The 23,384-nt window shown below is 50.4% G+C and overlaps 1 protein-coding gene across 9 annotated transcripts; it reads right to left on the bottom strand.

Moving 5' to 3' along the window:
- Positions 1 to 1,671: 1,671 nt before the first annotated feature.
- Etv4 (ETS variant transcription factor 4) lies at positions 1,672 to 16,414 on the bottom strand. Of its 9 annotated transcripts, none has more exons than XM_051178551.1 (13): positions 16,137 to 16,414; positions 15,549 to 15,659; positions 15,260 to 15,353; positions 15,008 to 15,058; positions 8,657 to 8,710; positions 7,159 to 7,285; positions 5,939 to 6,100; positions 5,464 to 5,732; positions 3,716 to 3,790; positions 3,489 to 3,557; positions 3,133 to 3,305; positions 2,786 to 2,887; positions 1,672 to 2,470 (listed from the first exon to the last, which is right to left on the bottom strand). In XM_051178551.1, exons 2-13 carry the CDS (start codon positions 15,606 to 15,608, stop codon positions 2,246 to 2,248), a joined length of 1,461 nt encoding a protein of 486 aa, XP_051034508.1. In that variant the 5' UTR covers positions 15,609 to 15,659; positions 16,137 to 16,414; the 3' UTR covers positions 1,672 to 2,245. The 9 variants fall into 9 exon arrangements, with proteins under 9 accessions (XP_051034508.1, XP_051034498.1, XP_051034489.1 ...); XM_051178541.1 differs by having other exon boundaries at positions 5,939 to 6,082; positions 15,549 to 15,699; positions 16,137 to 16,360; XM_051178532.1 differs by having other exon boundaries at positions 7,159 to 7,282; positions 15,549 to 15,699; positions 16,137 to 16,359.
- Positions 16,415 to 23,384: the final 6,970 nt, after the last annotated feature.

The raw sequence follows: 23,384 nt of genomic DNA, 5'->3' as shown, positions 1-23,384 counted from the left end.
CCCTTTTAGTATATTTGTTCTCTCCCCTCTGCTTTCCCTTCATAAGAATGTATGTTCTCTATATTCAGCCCCAGCCCCGGGAAGGGTGTTTAGGTCAGGACCACAGGGCTGATTATGAATGCATCTCTAATAGTTATTCCTTCTTTGTCTACTTGAGAGCCCGGGTCACTTATCTGCTGACAGTACCCATCAGAATAGCTACTTCAACTACAGGCCAAGACTACCTTGAGGGGAAGAAGTCTCTTGAGATTGGAGAGTGAGCTGGCCTGTTAACAGTGACAGTAGGGCCATTGATCCTGATCTCTCTCCATATCCTCCTTCTCCCATCTGTGTGTTTGAAACTGGGTCTCAACTTAATAGTCCAAGCTACCTTTGGATTCATGATGATCCTTCTGCCTCAGCCTCCCAAGTTCTGGGTTTATAGGTGTACATCACCAGATCAGTTTTGTCTCTTTAGGAAAAATTGTTTAAAGTATTCTATTTTATGTGTATGTGTGTTCTGCCAGCATTAGGTGTGTCTATATACCTCTTATGCCATCTGGGAGAAGCCAGGAAAGGGTATCAATCCCCTTTAATTGGAGTTGCAAATGGCTGTGAGCTGTCGTGGGTACTGAGAATAAAACCCAAGTCCTCTGGAAGAGTCTCAGTGCTTTTAATAGCTGAGCCATCTCTCCAGAGTCTTGTCTCATTCAATTTCTCGAGCCAGTGTTTCCTAAGATTGAGAGCCCAGGAGATGACCTGGGTCTTGTGTACAGAACTGGCATCTTGGCCTGTAAGTGCCTGTGTGGGGAGGTGGGAGGACACCATAGGGAGCTTGCTCTCTTGCACCACCATGTGGAGTAGTTAGGCTTGGCAGGTAGCAGCGCCCTTACCCACTGAGCATCCTGCTTGTTCTAACCCCCACTCCACCCCCATTGCTTTTCTGTCTCTTGCTCTGAATTGAATCGGTACATTTGATTTTTGGTGTTTCTAGAAAAAAGTGGTGCCTTGTACTTGTGGGTAGCTGTTGGCTTTCATTGTTTTTAACTGAGCCAAGTTCTGGAAAGCTGGCTCTCGACACAGATTCTGTCACAGCTCTTTAGTCATACCCTGTTATGTTTCTCTCACCCCAGGACTGGTCTTGGGAGAATGTTTGCCACTGCTACTGGCTGGAGCCTCCCCAGAAGCTGCTGTCACCTCCTTCATGCAGGAGTACCTTTCTCCTTCTCTGCTCTCTAAACACTTGTCCCTGACCCCAGTAAAAGCAGTAACCTGGAGCTTGAAGGGGGAAGGACACATAGTTTGGATAAACATGGCCTCCTGGTTATGGGAACAACTATGACCACGAAACCACAGACCAGTGTTTCTCTGAGAACATTCCTAGGGACAGGCCAGCCAAGGGATAGTCGGGTTCCCATCTGGGTTAAAAAGTACCCTCTCCATCACTTCTGGATCCTCACAGGATCCAGGGCTGGGGAAAAGACTTCACTTCACAGAAGTCAATTTTCTGGAGGAAAATCAACAGCTGGAGGGGAATTGCAGGGGAGGGTCTAAGCTAGACTCCAGGAACAGGGCATCATCACATGTCATCATATAAGGCCTCGGGACAAACTTCAAACACTGGTCATCAGCTTCCTGGCAATAGCTCCTCCCACCCTAGGTCTTTGCTTCACAGAAGCAAAAAGCAAACAGTTAACAGGAGAAGCAGAGGCATTTATTAAGGTCTGGCAGGTGAGGTGAAGGCAGAACTAGGCGTGAGTATACCTAGGGCAGAGAGCCAGAGGGTCTCTTGGAGGAGGACCCCTTCCATCCCTGCCTCCACCCAACACCCACCCAGCTGCCTCCCACCTGCTCCTGCCTCCCAGAGCACAGCACCAAGAACACAGGACCCCAGCTCAGGGCAGAGCCCAGGCGTCTGTCTCCCACAGCGGGAGTAGTGGGGTGTTTTGGCCCTGCTGCCATAATAAAGTTAGGAAGCCCCTTGTCTGTCTCCAGAACAGAACAAACACTGGTTCTCTGTGGTGGGGGTGGCCAAGCTGAACCCGAGGGCAGAGGTGAAGCACATTGCTGCCTTTAGACTTGTCCTGCCTCCACTGTCCTTCCTGCAGACTGGTTATCAGCCGAGTCTGGCCAGGAATAAGATGGGATAGTGGACATGTGACCCCAGAGACTTTTATGGGTATCAGCGTGAGGGCTTCCCCAACACTAAATCTGTTGATATGTACACTGGGCAGCCCCACCCGTGGCAAGGGGAAGCCACTGGTACCTAGTAAGAATATCCACCTTTGTGGCTAAAGGACTGAGCAGGGCCAGCCAGTTCTGGGAGGTAGGCAGGGCTCTCATCCAAGTGGGACAAAGGGACTGTGTCCTCCTCGCTGACTGGCCGGTCAAACTCGGCCTTCAGAGCTGGACGCTGATTATCTGGGAATGCCAGAGAGAATAGGGCCTCGGGTTCACACACAAACTTGTACACGTAGCGCTCACCAGCCACCTGTGGAGAGAGGGCTGTCAGGCCAGACACACACATCCTGCCTCAATAGGGAATGTAGAGGATCCCGTCCTCCTCATGGGTCACAAAAACACATCAGGAACTCTTCCTTGCTTTTCCACACTGGTTCTTCTTGAAACCCACTTCTGGTATTGTTCAGCACGCTTTGGAACAGCCCAGTCACCGTTTAACAACTGCACAGGGAAACCTTGGAATTTATAGTTTCTGTTCCCACAAACCTGAGAAACTCACTCATACTCTCCCTCCCTCCCCCTCCCTTGGTTTCTCCTCATGGCCATGCTAAGATCTCAGTCCAACCTTCTGCATAATGCCTTTCTCATAATAGTATCGAAGTGAACGGCTCAGCTTGTCATAGTTCATGGCTGGCCGGTTCTTCTGGATGCCCCAGAGCCTGGCGACCTGTGGACAAGAGACAAAGCATTTGGGTGGAGATGCCATCTCCAAGGAAAAATGGGAGAGGACAGGAGGGGAGCATTTGAGATTCTTGGTGTAGAGATAATCTAGACTTGTTACCATATAACTGACTCAGGCTTGGCAAGAACTAGGTCAGGCAGATGGAGTATGACGGTGAAGGCAAGTGCCCCATCTCTCCTCTCAAGGCTCCTAAGGTGCTGCAGAGGAGGGTGGGAACACCCAAGACCCACCTCTTCAGGTTCAATTAGTTTGAACTCCATCCCCCGGCCTGTCCAAGCAATGAAATGAGCATTCGTTGGGTCATCCAGCAAGGCCACCAGAAACTGCCACAGTTGCAAAGCACCCCGGCGCTGGTAGGGTGGCCCCTCACGGAAAGCTCCAACCCCTTCCTGTTTGATGTCTCCTGGGAGAGTGAAAATAGGTGTGAGGTACATATCCCCTAACCAACCTCCTTCCCTTTCCCGTGGGGCATCCCCAAATTCCTAGCTGTCCCGACCTTTCCCAACAATGAAATGTGATTCTTACAGGACCCAGTGTGATAGGGGTGGAGAAGACCCTGACCCTTCTATACAGTCAATTCCCTGACCTTCAAATTTTTCAGGGACAATGCAGACATCATCTGGGAATGGTCGAAGAGATTTCTCATAGCCGTAACCTTGTGGAGAAAGTTGGGGATTGCTCAGATCTTAGGGTTCACTGATTGGAGACTCCATAGAATCCAAAGGGACTCCTGGCTGGAGTGACTCTCCCCGAAGCAAGGATCCCTCCCTCCCACTAGGAGGCCTTAGCCAGGAAAGGAAGAGGCTGCCTTACCCATCACTCCATCACCTGGAGAGGGCCCAGAGAAGCCCTCTGGGTGGAGGTACATGGATGCACACCCAGGGACATCTGCGGGAGGGAAGGGGAGTGATGCTGTTAAATGGCTGAGCAGACAGGCAGGGGAGGAAGAGACCCTACACACATTCAAGAAATTCATGCAGCTAGCATGAGGTCCAGAGACTGTACTTTTCCCACCACCAAATGCCAGGGCAAGTTCACCCAGAGGGAGCTGGAAGCTTGAGACCCTCGGTTTGAGGGCTGGGGTGGAGGGGGGGGGGCGTTGCAGCAGCTGGGGCTGGGCAGCCTGTTCCACAAGGCCCAAGATTCCAGTGGGCAGCTGTTTCCTGTGAGTTCAGGGGAAGGAGGGGGTGAGAGATGAACCTCCGGGGGTTGGGAAGGGTTTGGTAAGACTTCCTCAGAATGGGCACATGTCCGGTCAGCAGGTCAGGTTCCAAGGCCAGTACCTCTGTGTGTGTGTGTGTGTGTGTGTGTGTGTGTGTGTGTGCAAGTGAGAGAGGAGCTCTCAGGGGTTGGAGATGGGGGGCATCTAGGGAAGAGGCAACAGGCACTGGGCTGGTTTTTTTCCCCCTAGGGTCTAAGTGCATCGCATTCTAGCATTTTAAGGCGTTCCACGCCATAGAACTGAAAGTTGCCCGGTCCACCTAGGGAAGGTGACTGTGTGAAGTCACGCTTCAAGTTCCAACCCTTTCCCGCCCCCTCCACTCCCACCTATGAATGAGCAGCTGACACCCGACACCTCGGGGTGGGGGTAGGCAGGAGGGAGGGTTCATTCATGCCTCCATTTTGTGAATGGAATTCCAGCCTCCATTCAGGAAAGCGGAGGGAGGCGGGGCAGGAGTTCAAGGGCAAGAAACACGATCCCCTCCGGTCTCTAGCCTTTGAAGGTCAGCAACTCAGAGCATCTCCCTCTTCCAGCCGCCACTTCACCAGGCTCAGCGTTACAGCCAGGTTTGAGGAAGGGAAGCAAGCACCTATCCTGTTCTCCCTGGAGCGGCTAAGGGTTTGTGGTTCAGCTCCCGACCCAGAAATACTGTGGGTACCAGGAAAAGAAAAATTCTACAATTCCAGCCAGCTCTTCAGCTCTCTCTCTCTCTCTCTCTTTTTCTCCCCCCCCCCATTTATTTTGAGACAAAGTCTCCTCTGTAGCCCAGGCTGGCCTGAAATTCATTATGTAGCTCAGGATAGCCTTAAACTCATGGCCATCCACCTGCCCTCGCCTCCTGAATGCTGGCATTAATAGGAACAAACAAGCACAGCTCAGTTTTCTTTTGTCTTTTGTTTTTATGTTGATCATTCTGCCTTCACTTCCCAAGTGCTTGGATTACATGGGCACACATGTTCAGCTCCCTTCATATTTTTAAACCATTTTTGTATCCTACATCTGCATACCCTCGCTTCAGGCATAGTACTTGGGTCTTAGTGGGTTAATTAAAACCCCTAAACCACGAACAGAAGTAAATGCCAACCCTTTTTATTGTCAAAAAGCTATATGGGCAAAGGTCTATATACCCTATCTTTTTATCTGAATGTTGACTGGCTAGAAAATGATCATTCTTTAGAATATGTTTTTTAAAAAAAAAGTGAATGAATTGGATTATGAACTGATGTATGGACCATGGAAAGGCACAAACCTTTGAGGGACCTCACTGCTCATAGGAGGACTTGCCACCCCCTATCAATCCCAGAAAAACTGGAGTACCCCCCCCCCAAGAGTCTCTTACCTGAGTCATAGGCGAAGTCTGTGCGCTCCTGTTTGATCACCACCCCCGCCCCTTGGTACCTGTGCCCACTGACCCCACCCTGGCTGGAAGTCGGCTGGCCAGCCTGTTCATACAGGGGGTCGTGGTACTCCTGTTTGAAGCTCTGCTGAGGGTAGGGTGGGCAGGGTTCCGACAGCTGGTGTTGGTAGGGGGCTGGGAGAGGTTCCTGGCCCCCTCCCTGAGGAGATGTGAAGGAGTGGCACAAGTCCAGGGGCTGCTGGAAGACGGAGCTGGACGTGATGGATGGAGAAGGAAGAAAGGGCAATCTTCCGTTACATCCCCTTGAGCCTGTCACTTGCTGACAGGGCTCTAGAGGATAATGAGGGCGTTCCCTGGTTCTCCTCCTCTCCCAGCCATTCCCAGAGAACTAGGGAATTGAGCCCAGACTGCCTGGCGAGGCCTTGGGTCCCCTGGTACTGTGGATCTGTCTTCTTACCTGTGCTCACCAAGGTACCCGTGGCCAGGGTGGGACTGGGAGGAGCTGGAGGATCTCAGGAGGCTCTGCTGCTCTGCCCTAGGAAAGGGCTGCAGGGGCGACTGTCCAGGGGCACCGGGGGCAGGGGACTTGATGGCGATTTGTCTGGGGGAGTCATAGGCACTGGAGTTGAGGGGGAGAGGGGGATGAGGGGACAGAGAAGCTAGGTGATCATCTTTTTACCCTTCATTTCCCCAGGAAGTGATTACTACAACTGTAGGCATAGAAGGGCTGGGCAAAATTTTACTTCTTTATATATTTAATATTTTTGTTTTGTTTTCTAAGACAGGGCTTCTCTGTAGTCCTGGCTGTCCTGGAACTCCCTCTGTAGACCAGGCTGGCCTCAACCTCACAGAGATCTGTCTGCCTCTGCCTCCTCAGTGCTGGGATTAAAGGTGTGTGTCACCACTGCCAAGTAATTTTATTTGTTTGTTTGTTTATTGTCTTTTGAGTTAGGATTTTTCTGTGTATCCCTGTCTGTCCTAGAACTCACCCTGTAGACCAGGCCAGCCTCTGCCTCCCCAGTGCTAGGAAAGGTCTTTGTGGTTTTTTGTTTGTTCAAAATAGCCCACGGTGGCCTCCGACTCTCCATATGTAGCCAACAATGACCTCCAACTTCATTCTCCCATTTCCACCTCCCAGCTGCTAAGATTGCACGCACATGATCACCCACAGGTTTATGCAGTGCTGACAATCAAATCGGGACTTTTGTGCATGATAGGCGAGCCCTCTGCCAGCTTAGCTACATTCCCAGCCTCCAGGCAAACTCTTTTCTCTCTCCTCCAAAAGGGTCTTGCTTTGTAGTCCAGCTTGACCTAGACCTCTCTACAGAGCTAAGGCTGACCTCAAACTTACTATCTTCCTGTCTCAAGCGTATGCCATCATATTTGTCTAAGTGACAACCTTTTAGCTTGACAACATCTCTCCAAAGCACAGAGCAGCTGGTTTGACTGGGACAAGGGTCTCCAAGTAGAAGCTCACTGTGCTTAGGTCTCAGCATGCTGGGGGCCATCTGTGTAGGTAGCTAGTGCTACCTACAGGACTAGAAAGGAAACCCTGTGTTATTTGGCCTTCCTCTCTACTGCTGCCTCAGCTCATGGCTCACCCCAACCATCAACAAAACCTTGACCTCCTGACACCTTGCCCCAGACTTGACCACACCTTCCAAGGCCAGGCCTCACCTGGAGTAAAGGCACTGCTCTCCATGGTGGTAGGGGAGTGGTGGCTTCCTGCTGCAGGACAGGGCCGGTTCTGTGCGGGGACTCTGGGGTTCCTTCTTGATCCTGGTGGTGGGGCTATGGAAAGCTACTGTGGGGTAGGACAGTAGGACAGAGCAAAACCAGAGTGTCACATCAAGGCTGACAAGGCTTCTGATACCTCGGCTTTCTGAGGGCTGGCTAGGTTACTGGCACAGTGTCCTTCCTTCCTGCTCTCATTCTCTGAAGTTGACAATTTCGGAGCTGGTTATTCCCATTGTGTCTAGTTTTATACATTAGGCTAATGTTTGGTATTAACCAAGAGAACCATCTAAGAATTCAACACCTAAGAAGGAAACACCTTCGTAAGAGTGAGCATCTTAGACCCAGGGCCTTGGGATTTCCTGAGTGCCCTGGAAAATTCCAAGCGAGGGACATGTTTTCTTGTTTGGGGCTATAAAGATTCTTTGGTTTTCTGAGGGAGTTGGGCTATTAGCCCACTTGCATGTCAGCTGAAAAACATACACATGCTCCCAATTATCTGTGAGGAACACTGACTGGCCTTTTCTGGGCCCTTTCTGGGTCCTCAAAGTCCAGCTGCCATTGTGGCTGAGCCCTGGTGTGAGTGACATCCTGGCTTCCTGCAATCCCATCAGATGCCCTGGAGTCCACAGCTCTGATGTCTGTTTTCCATTCTTGTGCCTGTTTAATTTCATGGGTGATGACATCCGAGAGCAGTACCTGATGTCCAAACATCCTTTCTCATAGTTTGCATTTTCTTTTTTGTTTTTTTTTTTTTTTTTTTTCCAAGACAGGGTTTCTTTATGTAACCCTGGCTATCCTGGAACTCACTCTGTAGACCAGGCTGGCCTCAAATTCAGAGATTTACTTTGCCTCTGCCTCCCAGGTGCTGCGATTAAAACACCACATGAGGCATTCTTTTTCATTTGAGGCAAGGCCTCACTATGTATCCAGACTGGTCTCAAACTCACTATTCTCTAGGTTACAGGTGTGGGGCACTGTATCTGGCCAAGCATCATTTCTCAATAGTGACACTGAGGTCAGATTTGGGGTGGCAGTGGATGTCCTGAGCATTGCAGGATTTTTGCAGTACCCAACCCCAAACTCTCAGAGACATTGACAAATCTTTCCTGGGGCAACACCACCAGCGCTAAAGAGAATGACAAAATAATAGAGCTGGGTTCTGATGAGCTGTCTCAAGTCCCTTGCTTTGACTGAAGAGAGAAAGCATCTGCTCCAAGTCACCTGGCTACACCTCCAGAGGGGAACAAAGGTGTGCATCTCCCAGTCACTGTCTTGGTCCTGGAGTTCATATTATAGGATAGGGAGCCCTGACTCTCATCCTGTCTTTAGGTGAGAACAAATTGCTCTCTTCTGGGTGACTCTCTGTCCTCATGACTCACTTCCTGTGTTGTTCCCCAACCCTCATCCCCCACCCTTGGACCCAGAACTCACTACTCACAGTTTTCTGAATGGAAATCAGGAACAAACTGCTCATCACTGTCTGGTACCTGAGCTGCAGAGAAAGGGCAGAGGTGAGTCTTGGGGGGGGGGGTGTAACCCTGCAAAGTGGCAGCCCCAGGAAGACGCCACTGCTGTCACCCTGAAGATTAATTAGCTCCAGCCCTGAAGCAGTCAAGAGCTTTCCTTAGACCAGGGGTCTAAGGTGCAGATCCTGCACCCTCCAAGCTCCAGCTGCATGAAGATGGGGGTTGGAGAGAGCAGCTCAGGGACAGAACTTTTCTGAGCAGACTCCAGTCTTTGCCTAGATGTTTTCCCCCTGGCCCCTCCATTTTTCTGAAGTGCAAATGGACCTGCCCTTCAAAGTTTACAAGGCTTTGTCAGGGCTCACAGCAGGCAGAGTGCCCCCCCCCCGTAGGGGTGGGCAGGAGTTACAAACTGTGGGGTCCTGTGGACCTGGAATCAGAAGAGGAAATCCTGACTTTGGAAAGGACCCGGGAGTCTATACTTCAGAAAATTTCCCAGGTGCTTTGGAGGCACTCGAGTCCTAGAGCGTAGGAAAGGGAACGGAGCAAAGAAACAGCTGCAGAGATGTGCAAAGAGGGTAAAAATAGGACAGGAGGAAGTTGGAGACACCGTCTCATCATTGATGTGTAGCCAAGGGAAAGGAGGGCTTTCCAAGCCTGGAGGTCTGGGGAGCATTCTCCAGGGGCCAGCATCTCTGTCCCAAGGGCACCTTGATGGACTCCACAGAGTTTGTTTACTCTTGCCTCTCTATCAAGGGGGAAGAAGAATTACAGCAGAAAGAGCAGACACAAAGAAGGACTTCCTGATTGTCTAGGACAATAGTGGGTCTGAAGCAGGACAATGGAACTCGTGACCCAGGAGACTGGACTGTCACTCCCTGGAGACTGCTCTCAGACTGGACAATGTCAAAATGGCAAGATAAAAGACTCAGACTTCAGAGTGGCTGATGAGGTGTATAAGATGCGGGTTAGGGAACTCTACGCCCCATTCCATGTGAGCACACAGGCTCAGATCTTGGCCACAGAACCCCGTGTCTCCTCACCCACCCACTCCAGGCCCTGCGGTCTGCACAGCCGGCAGGGTGATCTCTGTACAACAGAAACCAAATCACTTTGCTCTCTCGCTTAAAATGTGAAATTTGAACTCTTGCCCTTGGCCTCCTCTCTAGCCTGCCTCTCTTTGCTGCTGTTACACCCTGGCATCCTGATCTCCTTTAGCCCTTAGTCCTGCTGGGCTGGGTCCTTTCCCTCAGATCCTCTGCTCTGTTCTGGGTCTCACTATGTAGCCCAGGCTGTCCTAAAACTCAGCATCTTCCTGACTCTGTCTGGAATGCTGGGGTTACACACAGGCTCCCTGCCAGTCTTATTAGAGGACTTCTCTGACCACTCAAAGCAAAAGAAGTCCCTTTTGGCTTCTGGCATCCTACCCACTCCCCTCCATCTTATTAATGTATATTTGCATATTAATGTTCATCTCTTCACCAGGAAATTTAGCTGTAAGGACAAGGGCTTTGCCTTCTTCAGATGACTATCTAGCACCCAGAACAGGGTCCTACTCAGACCAGATACTGAAATGACTGTTATTTATGAATAAACATCCAATGAGGCTTGTTCTCAGGCTGGGAGGAGCTAGCATCACAGACTCTGAAAGCAGAGAGACCTTAAGCCAGGCAGACCTTCCCTTACCCTACTCCTTTCCACATACCTCCACCAGCGCTGGCACAGCATCGGAAAAGCTCATCTTACAAGGGTACTCAAACTGTGATCAAAAGCTTGTGTCAAATGTCAACGGTACTAAGTGGTTATAGACATAGGTTTGTAGTTGATTTTTATTTACTTGGCACAATGGTGGGGGTTGAATCAAGGTCCTTCCGAACCCCCAGCCCTTTGTTTTTTTTTTTTTTTTTTTTTTTTTTTTGAGACAAGGTCTTACTAGGTACCCCAGGCTGACCTGAAATTCACCATCCTCCTGTCTCAGCTTCCTAAGGGCTGTGATTACAGGCCTATGCAACACCATGTCTGGCTTAGATTATTATTATTTTTTTTTTAAGAGAGGTTGGGGTGAGGGAGTTTAAGAACCAGAAGTCTCCAGTAGTTACTATATCAATGGGACTCTACATCCCTCTGCAAAAATATACATACATCCCCAGCTTTTTGGAAGTCCAACTCCAGCCAGCCTGACTGAAGAGCCACCCAGCTTTGTTACCACCACCAGTTCCCAGGTCCCCAGTCCTCAAACCTGGAAAGTCATTCTATATGACAGAGGTGTGTCAGGCACCCACTGTCAGTAACTATCAGTAACAAATAAGTCAGTAACTGACTTATTTGGAAAACACTAGTTAAGGGAAGGACACATTCATTCCTGTTTGGTCTTCTGACAGACACCCTGAAGGTGGCAGAAGCAAGCAGGCGGAGCGATATTTCCCTCCCTGCTACTTAGGCTAGGAGGGTCCCGAGGGCAAGGAAGGGGTGCAGAACTTGGCAGGGGGTAGCTGACGTACTCTGGAGCCCCTCCTGGGGCCTCATTAACTACTGGTTTCCAGTGAGGTAATGGGCTGGGGGCATCTCCTGCTGACGCCACTGGGCTAGAGAGCCCTGTGGGTCATCTGACCTTTCCTCCTGCCTCAAGCTTAAACATTTATCCAGAACCCCGAGAAGAGACCTCTCCTCAGCAAATAGACTATACCCCCAAAGAAGTAATGCTATCTCTTCCCAGAATGGGGAGTGAGCCCTACTCCGGACTCAGCTCTCTCAATATTGGCCCTCTCCCAAAGGGACACAGCAGGGCCCTCAGTCACCCAGAGACTATCATCGAGGATAGAAATAGGAACAAACAGAGCCTTGCGTTCCTGGAGAGCAGAAGAAATTTTAATTACCATCTTTCGTCTTGACCATGCACCATTTTATTTGTTGACTCGGCTGTATTTTAGCTGCTAAGCCTCTGTGCCAAAGTTTGCCCCCCAGAGCTACTGGCACTAATATAAAGGGACTATCCAGGTGGGGACATGCAGATGATTAAGGCAGGTGTGTGTGTGTGTGTGTGTGTGTGTGTGTGTGTGTGTGTGTGTAGCCAGTGTAATTCACAAGTATGTTTACACATACACACATGTACACACACACACACAATACTCAGGGACTGTCCCTCCAACAGGGAACCAGGGGGATCCCAAAGATGGGCTCCAGAAGAAACGGGAAGTTCAACCAGCCAAGCTGTATCATGAGCCTGCTACCATGTATCCCACAAAGAAGTATCACCGTCTGGATGTGTGGCAACCCCATATAAGAGTGAATGGTAGCATCCTTTAGAGCTTCTCTCTATTGTGTCACCATTGGCTGGGGGCTCTCACCCACGCCCTGCCCCCACCCTGGCAGCCTCTAACTTGGAAGGAACCAGTTCTCTATCTGTGGAGGGTATATTCCTCTCCAGGAACCTTCTGGAAGGGGAGGAAATAGATGAAGGAGGCACTGAACTAAGAAAGACTAGGGGGAGGACCCCCGCCACCACCAGATTCCCCCAGACACCGGGGTGCATGCAGACACTGTCACTCAAATTGCTTGCACTTAACTCTGAGAAAATATATGGGTGAAAGTACCCTCCGTACACGGGGTCTCTTTTTGGACCTATATATAGATAAGGAGGCCAAAGGGCCAGAGAAGGGTAGCCCTCTTGGAGGAGTGTTTGGCTATAGTTAATTCTTGGGGAAGGATGAGCCACATCCATCCCTTAAAATTCTGATAAAAGCTATAAACCATTTTTGTCTTAGAAAAATTCCTATTATCATCATATATGGTGCAATCCCAACAATTTTACACGTAGAACAACAATATCAAAGACCTCAAATCTATCCATAAGTCTTCTGGGAATTAACAGACCTCCCCTCCCCAACTTCATACAAAGGGCGTACACAGCTCAGTCAATGCTCCCAACTACCAAAGAGACCACAGAATCATTGTCCCTAATGGTTCTTGAAGGCCCCTGACAGTCCTACAAAGGAACCCTCCATCAGATCCACAAATCTTTTAGCCCACATCTTGGCGCAGTCTGCCAGAGCCTGATCCATTTCCTAACAGATCATAGGCACCCAGAAACCAGATGACCCTCTCGGCTTGCTTCATCCTTCTTTAACCCCAAAGATGTATAAACTGCTGCAAAAGAGACTCACCAACACTCACCCCAAAAGCCCAGTCAGCAGATGCCAGAAGCCACATCCACTTGTCTCTATCCCTGCTTGGGTCCAGCCTGGTCACCACCACCCCAAAACCTCCACTGCCCCACCCACACTATAAGAATTCACTGCTTCTCTCCAAATTGAGGCTTCAGGAAGAAACCAAGCTGAGAGAGGGGAGGTTAGGCTATGGGCCCTATTCCTCCTGATTTTTTCCCCACCATTGGCAAGTTTCCAGAGGAGCTCGTCCCTCCCTGTCACCCCTTTGGATTGTGGGGGGGGACACTGACCTGGTGGGAAGAGGCAGGAGAGGAGACTGGGGTGATGTTGGGACGGTGCAGGGGGACAGGACCCCGGCAGCTGCATCTGTCTCCGAAGAGAGAGTGAGGAGCCAGTGGCCTCAGCATTCCCCCCTCAGGCCTGGCCATCCATCGCCAGCTGGGAACCTGAGCTGCTCCCTCAGGAGGAAGGAGAGGGAACCAAGGAGATCCCAGCCCCCCCTGCACTCCCCACCCCCACCTCCCCACCCACTGGATTTAAATGTACAGGGACTCCCAAGGCAGCAGTATGTAGCACACACATGCACGCGTGCGCACATGCAAGTGCGCACCCATTTGCTGTCATACTAGCACACACAGACACATGGAATATCACCAGACCTACCACCAAGGGGAGGAGCTTCCATGGTTGGGTGAAGAGAGCATTTTCCATCCCTTGTCATCCACATCAACCAAGTACTGCCAAAATGCCACCCTGAGCTAACTCAGCCTGGCAGCTGACCACTGTGGGGTCCCTCAGCTGATGGGCAGGGAAGGGATTCCAGAGAACCAGATCAAAATTAAAAAAAGAGGTGGTAAGAAAGGAGGTCTTTAAGAGCTCATGGAAACCTTGAGTTCTTCAGCTCCAGAACATGGAGGGGGGTAAGCCCACCCAACAAAGCTCTTCATGTAACAAAAGCTAGACACTCAGCTGAAGTAGATACACCTGATACCCTAGAACCTACACCCTCCCCATTCCCCATTTTTAGAGGATAAACACCATGCTAAACAGTCATTCTGCAACAACAAGAATATGTGCTCGAGATGGTGGCCAAGACAGACCTCATTTTATCTCTCAGAACTACCTAGTGGTCTTTTCCTTCTCACCCAAGCAGAATCCTGGGAGAAGATGGGTTTGAGCTTTTAAATTCCAAAAGAAATGTACCCAGAGTGGAGGAATGGGGAAGCCCACAGGAAGAAGAAAGACAAAAGACATCAAGAAAGAGTTCACTTTCGGTTTCTTGCTTTGTAGATTATTAATATAAAGGGGATGTTAGTTAAGATTGGGTTGTTAACTCTTCCTGAATCGCAGGGACTATAAGTCATCATGCCTCCTTCTAATGGCAGCCCTCTGCCAGCGACACCCTCAGGCTAAATAACCTCACCAAAATATATCAACTAGGTTCCAACTAGGACACAATGCCCCACCCAGCCCAGGCGGGGCCACTGACCCCATCCTGGCCAGCTCACAACCAACCCACCAGCATTCAGGAAGGGGGGCATTTGCCTGGGGGTGGAGGTATTCAGGAGGGATAGTGGGAGGTCCAGTTGCCACTGGAATTATAATCAAGGCTATTTGGGGAGGCAGCCCTGAGTCTTCTTTGCCAAAGTGCCAAGAAAAGAATTATTGAAACTTTTGTTGTTATTTTGGCTTAGGCGGTAAATTGGCCCTTGGAGTCAGGAAGACAGGAAAGGAAGGCAGTAAAAAACAATGTTGGAGCAAGTTCAGCAGACAGGTAACAGATTACTTCCTTCTCTTGTTCCTTACTGCTCTTCTTTCTACATCTCAACACCCCAACACTACACCTAGCCTGGAGCCTCCTGCCAAACAAACTTTGCAAATGAAATTTTCAACCAGGAAAGACGGGCCTGGGGCCAAGTTCCATTCAAATAAGTAAATACCCCACACAATAGTCTGATTCATCCCCAGGCCTAGTTATACAAGCCTGGCTCAGGGTGAGAAAATAAATATGGATATAAGTGTCCACGCTGAGCGCTGGGGAGAGTGAAGTGGCTAGGGCCTGGGGGAGGGGACTGAAGGACTCCTTGAGACAGAGAAGACCCCCATGCCCCACTTCTAAAGCCCCACTTCTAATTCCTTAAAGACCACAAAACTACTCACCTTCAGCGAGCCACGTCTCCTGGAAGTGACTGAGATCCTGGAAGAGATCTGCTGGGTGAATATTGGAATTGGTGATGAGGCGGAGAGGGTATGGGGAGAGACCTGGAGCCCCGGTTACAGCCTCCCCACTGGGATAAGGGAAGAAGAATGATCAGAGTCCTCTAGGTGGTTCGACTTTTCGGGAGGTCCAAGATAGGGCTTTGGGATGTGTGTGGGTTGAGGAGAGGGGTCGCAGTTAGTCTGGTTCTTTACCTTCTGAGTCGGAAGGCGGCAGGGAGCCCGGGTCCATGAGCTTCCCCTGTGGGACCATCAGCGCTTCGCCCAAGCTCCCATTTCCGGGAGATTTCTGTTGGAAGGAGGGGGGAAATTGCCCCCGAATCACCCTAAGGAGTCTAGTTTGGGGGTGGGGTGGGGTCCCGGGGCGGTTCAGGGGCTAGGCCTCCCTGGACCCCACTGAGAACCCCCCAGGGAGGGGGGCTGTGGGGCGAGTAGGGGCGGGGTGCGGGGCGGGGGCGGGCGTGGAGGCCGGCGCGGCGCTCACGCTGCTGAAGGTGTAGGGCACTCGCTGGTCCAAGTATCCGCCTTTCATCCTCCGCTCCATCCGGCCGCTCCCTCCGGCCACACGGCCTGGCCCCGGCGCGGAGGCAGAGACCTGGGAGGGGGGAGGCAGTTCGTACACGGTCCCGGGAGCGCTGCGGGGGGGGGGGATGGGGCGATCGCGAGGCTGCGGGTCGGACAGTGAAACTTCTCCGACTCGCTGGGACCTGCGCGGCCAAGTGCCGCCACCGCCACTCCCCTCCCGCCAAAGGAGGTCCCACCTGCTCCAGGGAGCTGGGGTCGGCCTGTCTGCTTTCTGCAGCCCTGCTCAGCCCGGGCTGGGTTACATAAGACGTGTGTGTGCGCGCGTGTGTGTATGTGTGTGTGTGTGTGTGTGTGTGTGCGCGCGCGCGCGCACAGCGCACACCATTCGCACGCCCATAACTCAGGCGCCCCCTCCAGCCCCGAATCCCGACGCCTCCCACCCCCGCCCCGGAATGTGCGGAAGCGGGCGCCAAACAGTGAGTGTGGTGTGTGGGAGATGAAGCGAGGAATCAGACACTCTCCCTTCCTTCCCCTTCCGCAGCTTCACCTGAGGCCCGCGCGTCTGTGCAGGAGCCGCGGAGGGATGCTCAGCATGCCCGGGGGATGACACAACTAAGGTGGAGGGGCTAGGCCGGAGAGAGGCGGCCTGAGCCCCAGGTCCCCAGAGCCCCGGCTTGTTTTCCGGGCGCAGCAGACAGTTGTGAGCCCAGGGGAGCAGCTGATTGGTGCATTTCCTTTGCCTGGGCCTCCGTTCTTGCTCCCCCCCACCACCCCCGGTTCCCTTTGTTTCATTGACTTTTGTGAATGAAACCCCAGGGCCGGGCACGCCCGCCAATCCGCAGACTCGCCTAGCCTGGCTTGAGGGCGGAGTTTCCCATCCACGGTGGCCAATCCGAATGTAGGGGGCTGTCTCTAGGTTTCATTCACTTCTTAGACTTCCATTCATAAAAAAATAAACTCCTTTCGGCTCCAGTTCATTCATAAAGAATTGAGAAAAGGGAAGCTGAGGACCGAGCAGCTTCTCTACCGGTTCCGGTGTGGGCTTTGGGTCTGAGGAGCCCTGAGCTCCTCCCGCTGGCGTTAGTACTCGCCTCTGTGCATTTGTGCATACGTGGGAGTGAGAACATGTCTGTGTGCCCTGGGGGGAGGGGGAAGCAAACGAACTTGTGTGCCCAGAGGAACTATAATAACTAGCATTTATGAAGAGCTCTGCCTCCACGTGCTCATTTCCTTCCCATAACCTGGTGCCACGGAGCTATTGTTTCCTTTCTCTCTCTTTTTTCAATACAAGTGAAAATGGAAGAAAGCTAAGAAAGAGATGTTGCCCCTCACCTGAGGTAACTCAGCTAGTCAGTCAATACTGCTGGGCATTAAAGTCTCAAAGTCATCACCATCACCTGTGTAGCCCTGTGAGACCATGAGCTTAGTGAAAACAATAGATGCATATTTGGTGTCCAGTAAATGTAACTTGGCATGAACACAGTTTTCTCCTCAAGGGCCTGTGAGCAGTAGAGCTGCTTTATCTGTGACCTGTTTTATCATTCATTCATTCATTGCTGTGAAAATCAAAGGCTCAAGGACAAGTGATGTCCCCCTCTCTGCCATCTTACTTTTTATCTGAAGGCAAGCATCCCAGAAAAGGAAAAACTTCCAGGTGACTTGATCAAATATATGGATGGGTTTCAGTTTTTGTGCACTAAGTTAGTCACAGCGTTTTATAATTTCATTCCTTCATGCAATAAATATCTGCTATGTCAGACCCAGTGCTGTGTGGTAAACTGAGAAAGACTACCTCCTTTGGGGTCTGGGTTGCTCTAGCTGCCACCACGAGGACCCAAAGGCTCATGGGACTGCTTCCAAAATCCATCTATCTAATCAAACACCCCTACTTCACAGGCGAGGCAGTGGGGTTCCTGAGATGGGCATGATACATGAAGTCTCTTCCAACCTGTAGGAGTCAGAGCTGGGACAAGAACATTAGCTCTTTGGCACCTAAATAGGACTCATTCTGCAGCACCAACCCCCCTGCCTCTTATCTGCCAAACTGTACTTTAAAACTCAAACCTGCCGCATCTCTCCGGCAAAGAGCCTTCCTTCTATGAGAGATTGGGTCAGTCCATATCCCTGATGAGGTCTCATTCATTCGGTTTCCTGATATAGAAACCCCTGTGTATACACAGGGAGCTCTTCGGGGCCCAGAGGAGGACCTTTTTGTAAGACCTCCTTGAGCCTCGCTCATTCTCAAGAGTACACAATGCCTGTCAGGTAAATAGCTACAAGAAAAAGCAAAGTAATGGAGTTTTGCAGGCACCCTGCCCAAGGAAGGAGAGGCAAGCCCAAGCAAATCCCAGCTTGGGGTGGGGTGTGAGTTCCTAGGCCAGAAGAAGTGGGGGAGGAAGGCAGGCAGTTCTAGGCAGAGAGCTCTGATGTGGTCTCCACGAAGGTTCAGTTGGGTCCCTGAGTGAGCAACGAGTGCTCCAGCTGGGGCCTGTCCCGGGCTGCCTGTCTGGTTCTGAGTTCTTCATTTATTTGGAGGGCCCTGACTGCTCTACAGTCCCCCTCCCTCCCTCACCCTCCCCAGGCCTGGCAGAGACTAAAGGAGCCTGCCTCCCTGTCTCTGGCTCAGCCTGTGGACCCAGTGAGAGAATAAGCTGCAGCTGCAGCTGCCACACTTGCCTTGGCCTCTGACTGAACACCAAGGTTCAGCTCAGTGACATTCCAGAAGGGAGCACTGAAGCCTCTTCTCCAGTGGGGCCCGGGGTAGTTGAGGAAGAAGAGAGAGGCTGGAGGTGTGGGTTAAGTGACCTTGATGGAGCCAGCCTTGTGTGCATGCTCCTCATCAGTTCCTGCCACCTGCCATCCACACACCTCATTTACAAGAGGGGACAATGGAGGCTTTCCAAAAGCACACTAGCCCCAAGCCCCCTCCCCCTCCTCCACTCAGATTGAGGATACCCCAAAGAGACTCACTTTAAGGAAGCACAGGAGGCCGCTTGCCAAGCCTGACATGAACCTCCACTGCCACCACTCAGATGCAGATTCTCAGGGCTCCTTTATGGGTCCATACATTTCCTGACTCCCCCAATATACATGCACAAGAGGTTGGGCAAGTAAATACTCTCTTCCTCCAGGAGATTGGGGGGCTGGACTCTAACCTGTTTCCTAGGAATTTAAATTATAAAATGTAAACGTGGACTTTAGAGATGTAAATTTTTATACAAAGGCGGTCTGTAGTTTGGGGTGGGATCTGGGAGACCCAGAGTACAGGCATGGAAAGGAAGGAAGCTGCCCAAATGCAACAGCATGCTGGCTCTGGAGCCACCAGAGAGGTGGGCTCTTCCCACATAGCTTTTATAATGTTTTCCTTAAGTTTGCTTTATTTATTTATTATTTTCTATTTTACTTTATATATGTGTATGTGTAGGTATGCATGGGTGCCTACAGAGGCCAGAGGCATTGGATCTCCTGAAGCTGCAGGTTAACAGGCAATTGTGAGCCATCTGGCGTGGGTGCTGGGAACAGAACTCAGGTCCTCTGGAAGAGCAGCAAGTGCTCTAAAACGATGAAAATCTCCCCAGCCCATGTTTTGTTTTATTATGCTTTTCTCTCTCTCTCTCTCTCCTTTCCTTCTTTCCTTCCTCCCTCCTTTCTTCCTTTCCCCCTTTCCCCTTTTTGAGACAGGGTCTCATATAACTCATTTCGACTCAGAACTCTTTATGTAGCTAGGATGGTCTTAAAATGTTGATCCTCCTGCCTCTGTGTACTTATGGTTTGTTTGGTCTTTTGAAACAGGGTCAGATTCTTGGTCTCCCAGGCTGGCCTTAAATTTATGTTCCTCTGCCTTGTCTCCCCAGAGTGCTAGAATTACAGGTGAGCAACAGTATACCTTGCCCATATAGGTTTTGGAGGAATGAAAGACAGAGGGCTGGATTTGGTCCTCAGAGTTGTGTTAGCTGGGAACATTCTGTGGGTAACCCATCCAGACTGACTATTTGCAGGGACAGAGAAGTCTTTAGGCTTGGCTTCTGCAGAACTTTGGAAAGCAGTTTCAGGCACTTAAAGGGAGAATTCTGAGGATAATGCAAGGAGGCTATAGTTGTCTTAAGGCCCAGAGATGATAGTAATAGGATCCCTTTGGTGCCTTCCAGGCTAGAGCTTTCTCCAGGGAGAATGAACCAGAGAGCAGAATCTGGGATGAAGGGCTGTATTAGATCCTTTCTATGAGATGGTGATGGGTCAGTACCACTAAAACCAAACCAAACCAAACAAACAAACTGTCACTCTTAGACTTCCTTTTGTCATTTTCTTACTGGCCCAGTTTCTTTTGCTTCCTTCCAACTGCAGGGGCTCCAGACCCTCCTCCATGCCATGAGTGGAGTGTGTACCTCAGGAACCTAACTGCTTGCAGCAGTGTGTGTCTGCTCACCTCACTGAAGGGAGAGTCTGTGGCTTTTATCAGGGTCTCCACAGGGTAGAACTGTAATGGCCCTGTCCCCACTCTTGAGGTTAGAAACATGGCCCTTGTGCCTTTATCTCTGTGTCTTCACACTACTAAAAACAGAGCAGGGATGCACTGCTATGGCAGAGTATGCCTAGAAGAGGCAGGGTGAGAAAGCTGACTCCCTTTTTCCAGTTCACCTTCCGCTAGCCTGGGTGTCCCCCATCCCCACGCCCCACCCCCGCCTCCCCACTCCCGTCTCATGGCAGACCTTAAACTCAGTGTGTAGCATCCTGATCTTTTCACTCCATCTAAGTGCCGAGGTCACAGGTGTGCACTTTGCCCAGATGAACCCTCTCTTGAGACTACACTAAACAAGGGCTCTCCAGATAGCAGAAGACATAATGGGCCCAGAAGAAGGGGATGAGAACAATCTTGCCCAACCCCTGGGGCTCCCTGGTGGAGGCCAGCAGTCCCTGAACAAAAGTCCTAGAGATGAGGACTCTGTCCCTCGGGTGATACAGGGCTAGGTACCCTCAAGAGCCTCCATGGAATCAGGAGGAGCCCAAATGACTCCTGGGGCATCTCTTTTGCAGTCAGTGGTCTGATGCGAGTCCCTTGAGACACCCCCGTTTGTATGGGGCAATTGCAACATTCCCAGGAGTAGAACACAGGACTTTTGTGGGACTGAGCCAATCCCAAGGAGGGTCTGATCTAAAGACTCTGCAGGAATGGGGGCTCAAAGTTTGGGGACCTATAATGCATATTTGTAAATCTAGTGACTGTCTGGGTGAGATGGCTTGGTAGATGATGTGCCTGCTGCCAAGCCTGGTGACTTGAGCTTGATCCCTAGGACCCACACGGCTGAAAGAGAAGCAACTCCTCCAAGTAGTCCTTTGACCTTCACCCATGAACCTTTGAGGGTGCACGAGCACGTGTGCACACACACACACACACACACACAGAGAGAGAGAAACAAAAACTATGTGCAATACTTTAATTTTTCTCCTTTTCCTTTCTGTGTAGTGTGTATGTGTGTGTGTGTTCAAATATGTGTAAGCACACATGCACGGCTGCCTATGCATATGTGTGTCTACAAATGTGGAGATCTAAAGTTGAAACAGGTATCTTCCTTGATGACTCTCATCTTATTTGCTGAAGCAGAGTCTCTGGCTGAACTTGGAGCTTGCCAGCTTGGCTAGTGTAGCCAGCCAGCTTGCCCAGGGGATTCCCTGTTGCCACTTCCTTCACCCTGGGATTATAGACAGGCTGCCATGCCCACCTGACATGTCCGTGAATATTTCCATCTGAACTCTGGTCTTCATACTTATGCAAGCTCTCTATTCACCCTGCCATTCGTAAAACCCCACATTTTAACCTTTTACACTTGTTAACTGCATTTGTTTATTTCTCTGAAGGCACATGCTTGCTGCAGCATGCATGTGAAGGACAGGGGACAATGTGCAGGCTCTCTTTCCCCTCTTTCCTTCTGCCATGTTGTGTGGGGATCAAACTCAGGTGGTCAGGCCAGGCAAGCAAGCGCCTCAAGCCAGTGCACAATCTCACTGGCCCCATTTTAGCATTTTTAAACAAAGCAGAATATGCACTGCCCTCCTTTTCTTTGAAACACTGTGTTGAGAGGAAAGCCTGAACCGGAGGCCCAGACCAGTGGTGGCCAGAGGAAAGCAGTTTCTATTTTTAGAAGGTGCTGGTGACTCCAGCTTTCCACATTCGCTGGCTGCAGCAGCTCAGGACTCCCTTGAACACGTAAAGCTCTTTTTATTTTTGGCTCTGTCCTGTCTCTCCCTGTCCGTTTAGATTTCCACCTCTGTTTCTACAAGTACAGACTTCCACAGATGAGCCCTGTCAGAGAACTGCAGGATAGAAGGTTTTTGTTTGCTTTCAATTCTTTACCCTTTTGGTGGGAGAGAGACAAACGGACAAATGCTGGCAGTTTGAAGGAAGGATCAGAATGGAATTGGAGCCAGTTGGCCAGAATGCAGGACGATCCCCTTTTTAATTAAGTGTAGACTTGAATTATGAGGGGACATGGCTCCTGCTAGGCGGGGCTCTGCTGAGGGAAGGCAGTTTCTCTCTTCACAGATTAAGCATCGTTTATTCCACACAGTCTCCCTTCAGTTCCCCGAGAGTGTCTATATTTGTTCTTGTCAGAAATAATGGACAGCACTATGCTCAGCCAGCTAAGGCAGAGCTAGGGAACCCCAGGTCTGGCTAAAACCTGGGGACCATTCCTGGAAATTATTTTTGGAGGAACAGTGAGGCGTGTGTCCTTTAAAATAAAATAATTAAAAAAAAAAAAAAAAAGATTTGAGACAGAGCCTCGTATCCCAGCCTAGCCTTAACTAAGTCCCATAATGTAATTGAGGATGACCTTGAATTTCTCCTCCTTCTGCCTCTCTGTCTTCAGAGTTATGGAATTACAAGCTGGACCACCATACTGTTTTTACTCAGGCCTAGATATGGAGCATCTTGTCCACTGAGCTCTGTCTCCAGTCCTAAGGCTCCCCCTATCCCCAACAGAAACTCTTCCTTTGTCACTTCTAACCCTTAACGGTCCCAAAGTCACTAGGCTTCTTCTTTAGCTCAAGGAGCTGGCTGCAGCTGCCAATTGATTTGTCCTGTAGATTTTCATTCGTCCCACTAACCACTGGAGCCTAGACTCATCAGATAGCTTATAGCAATGATTGCCAGTTTACAGTTTGGGGCAGAGCTGATCTCCCAGTCACTCCTCGGGGACCTGGGTGGAGGCAGCATCAGGAGGACACACGTTGAGAGGACACATGGCCTAGCCAGGTGGAGATCAGGCATTCATGACTTGGATTTGACATTCCAAACTCAGGTGTTTGTGTTCGAGCTTTAAACTTCATTGTTTCCTGAGCCTTTCCAGTGTGTCATCCTGTTTCATTTCCCTGTGCCCTACAAAGTGGGTATCTGGAGTTCCACATTGTAGTTGAGCACTTGGAAGTTCAGAGTTCAGAGAGCAATTAGCCTTGTGCCCCTTCAGGGGAAGAGGGAACCAAACTCCCATTTCCATACACCCAAAGTCTATGTCTCATCCTCCACTAGCTCAGAGGCCAGCAATTCCATGCTGGTAGAGAGGGTCACAAGTTGCTTCTTACTGTTATTTCTTTTGTTAAGTTTTAAACACAGGGTCATGTAGCCCAAGTTGGCCTTGGATTTGATATGTATTGAAGGATGACCCTGAACTTAAAAAGAAAATTATTTGGTAAATATTATTCTTTTTAAATTTAAATGTAATTTAATGTGTTCCCCGTCTGTATGTCTTTGTTTCGTGTGCATGCAGTGCCCTTGGAGCCTAGAAAAGGACACTGGATC

The sequence above is a fragment of the Phodopus roborovskii genome, unplaced genomic scaffold, assembly GCF_943737965.1.
Source record: "Phodopus roborovskii unplaced genomic scaffold, PHOROB, whole genome shotgun sequence".
NCBI classification, from domain to species: Eukaryota; Metazoa; Chordata; class Mammalia; order Rodentia; family Cricetidae; genus Phodopus; species Phodopus roborovskii.
The sequence above is the reverse complement of the archived record's forward strand: the minus strand, read 5'-3'. Positions and strand labels throughout refer to the sequence as shown.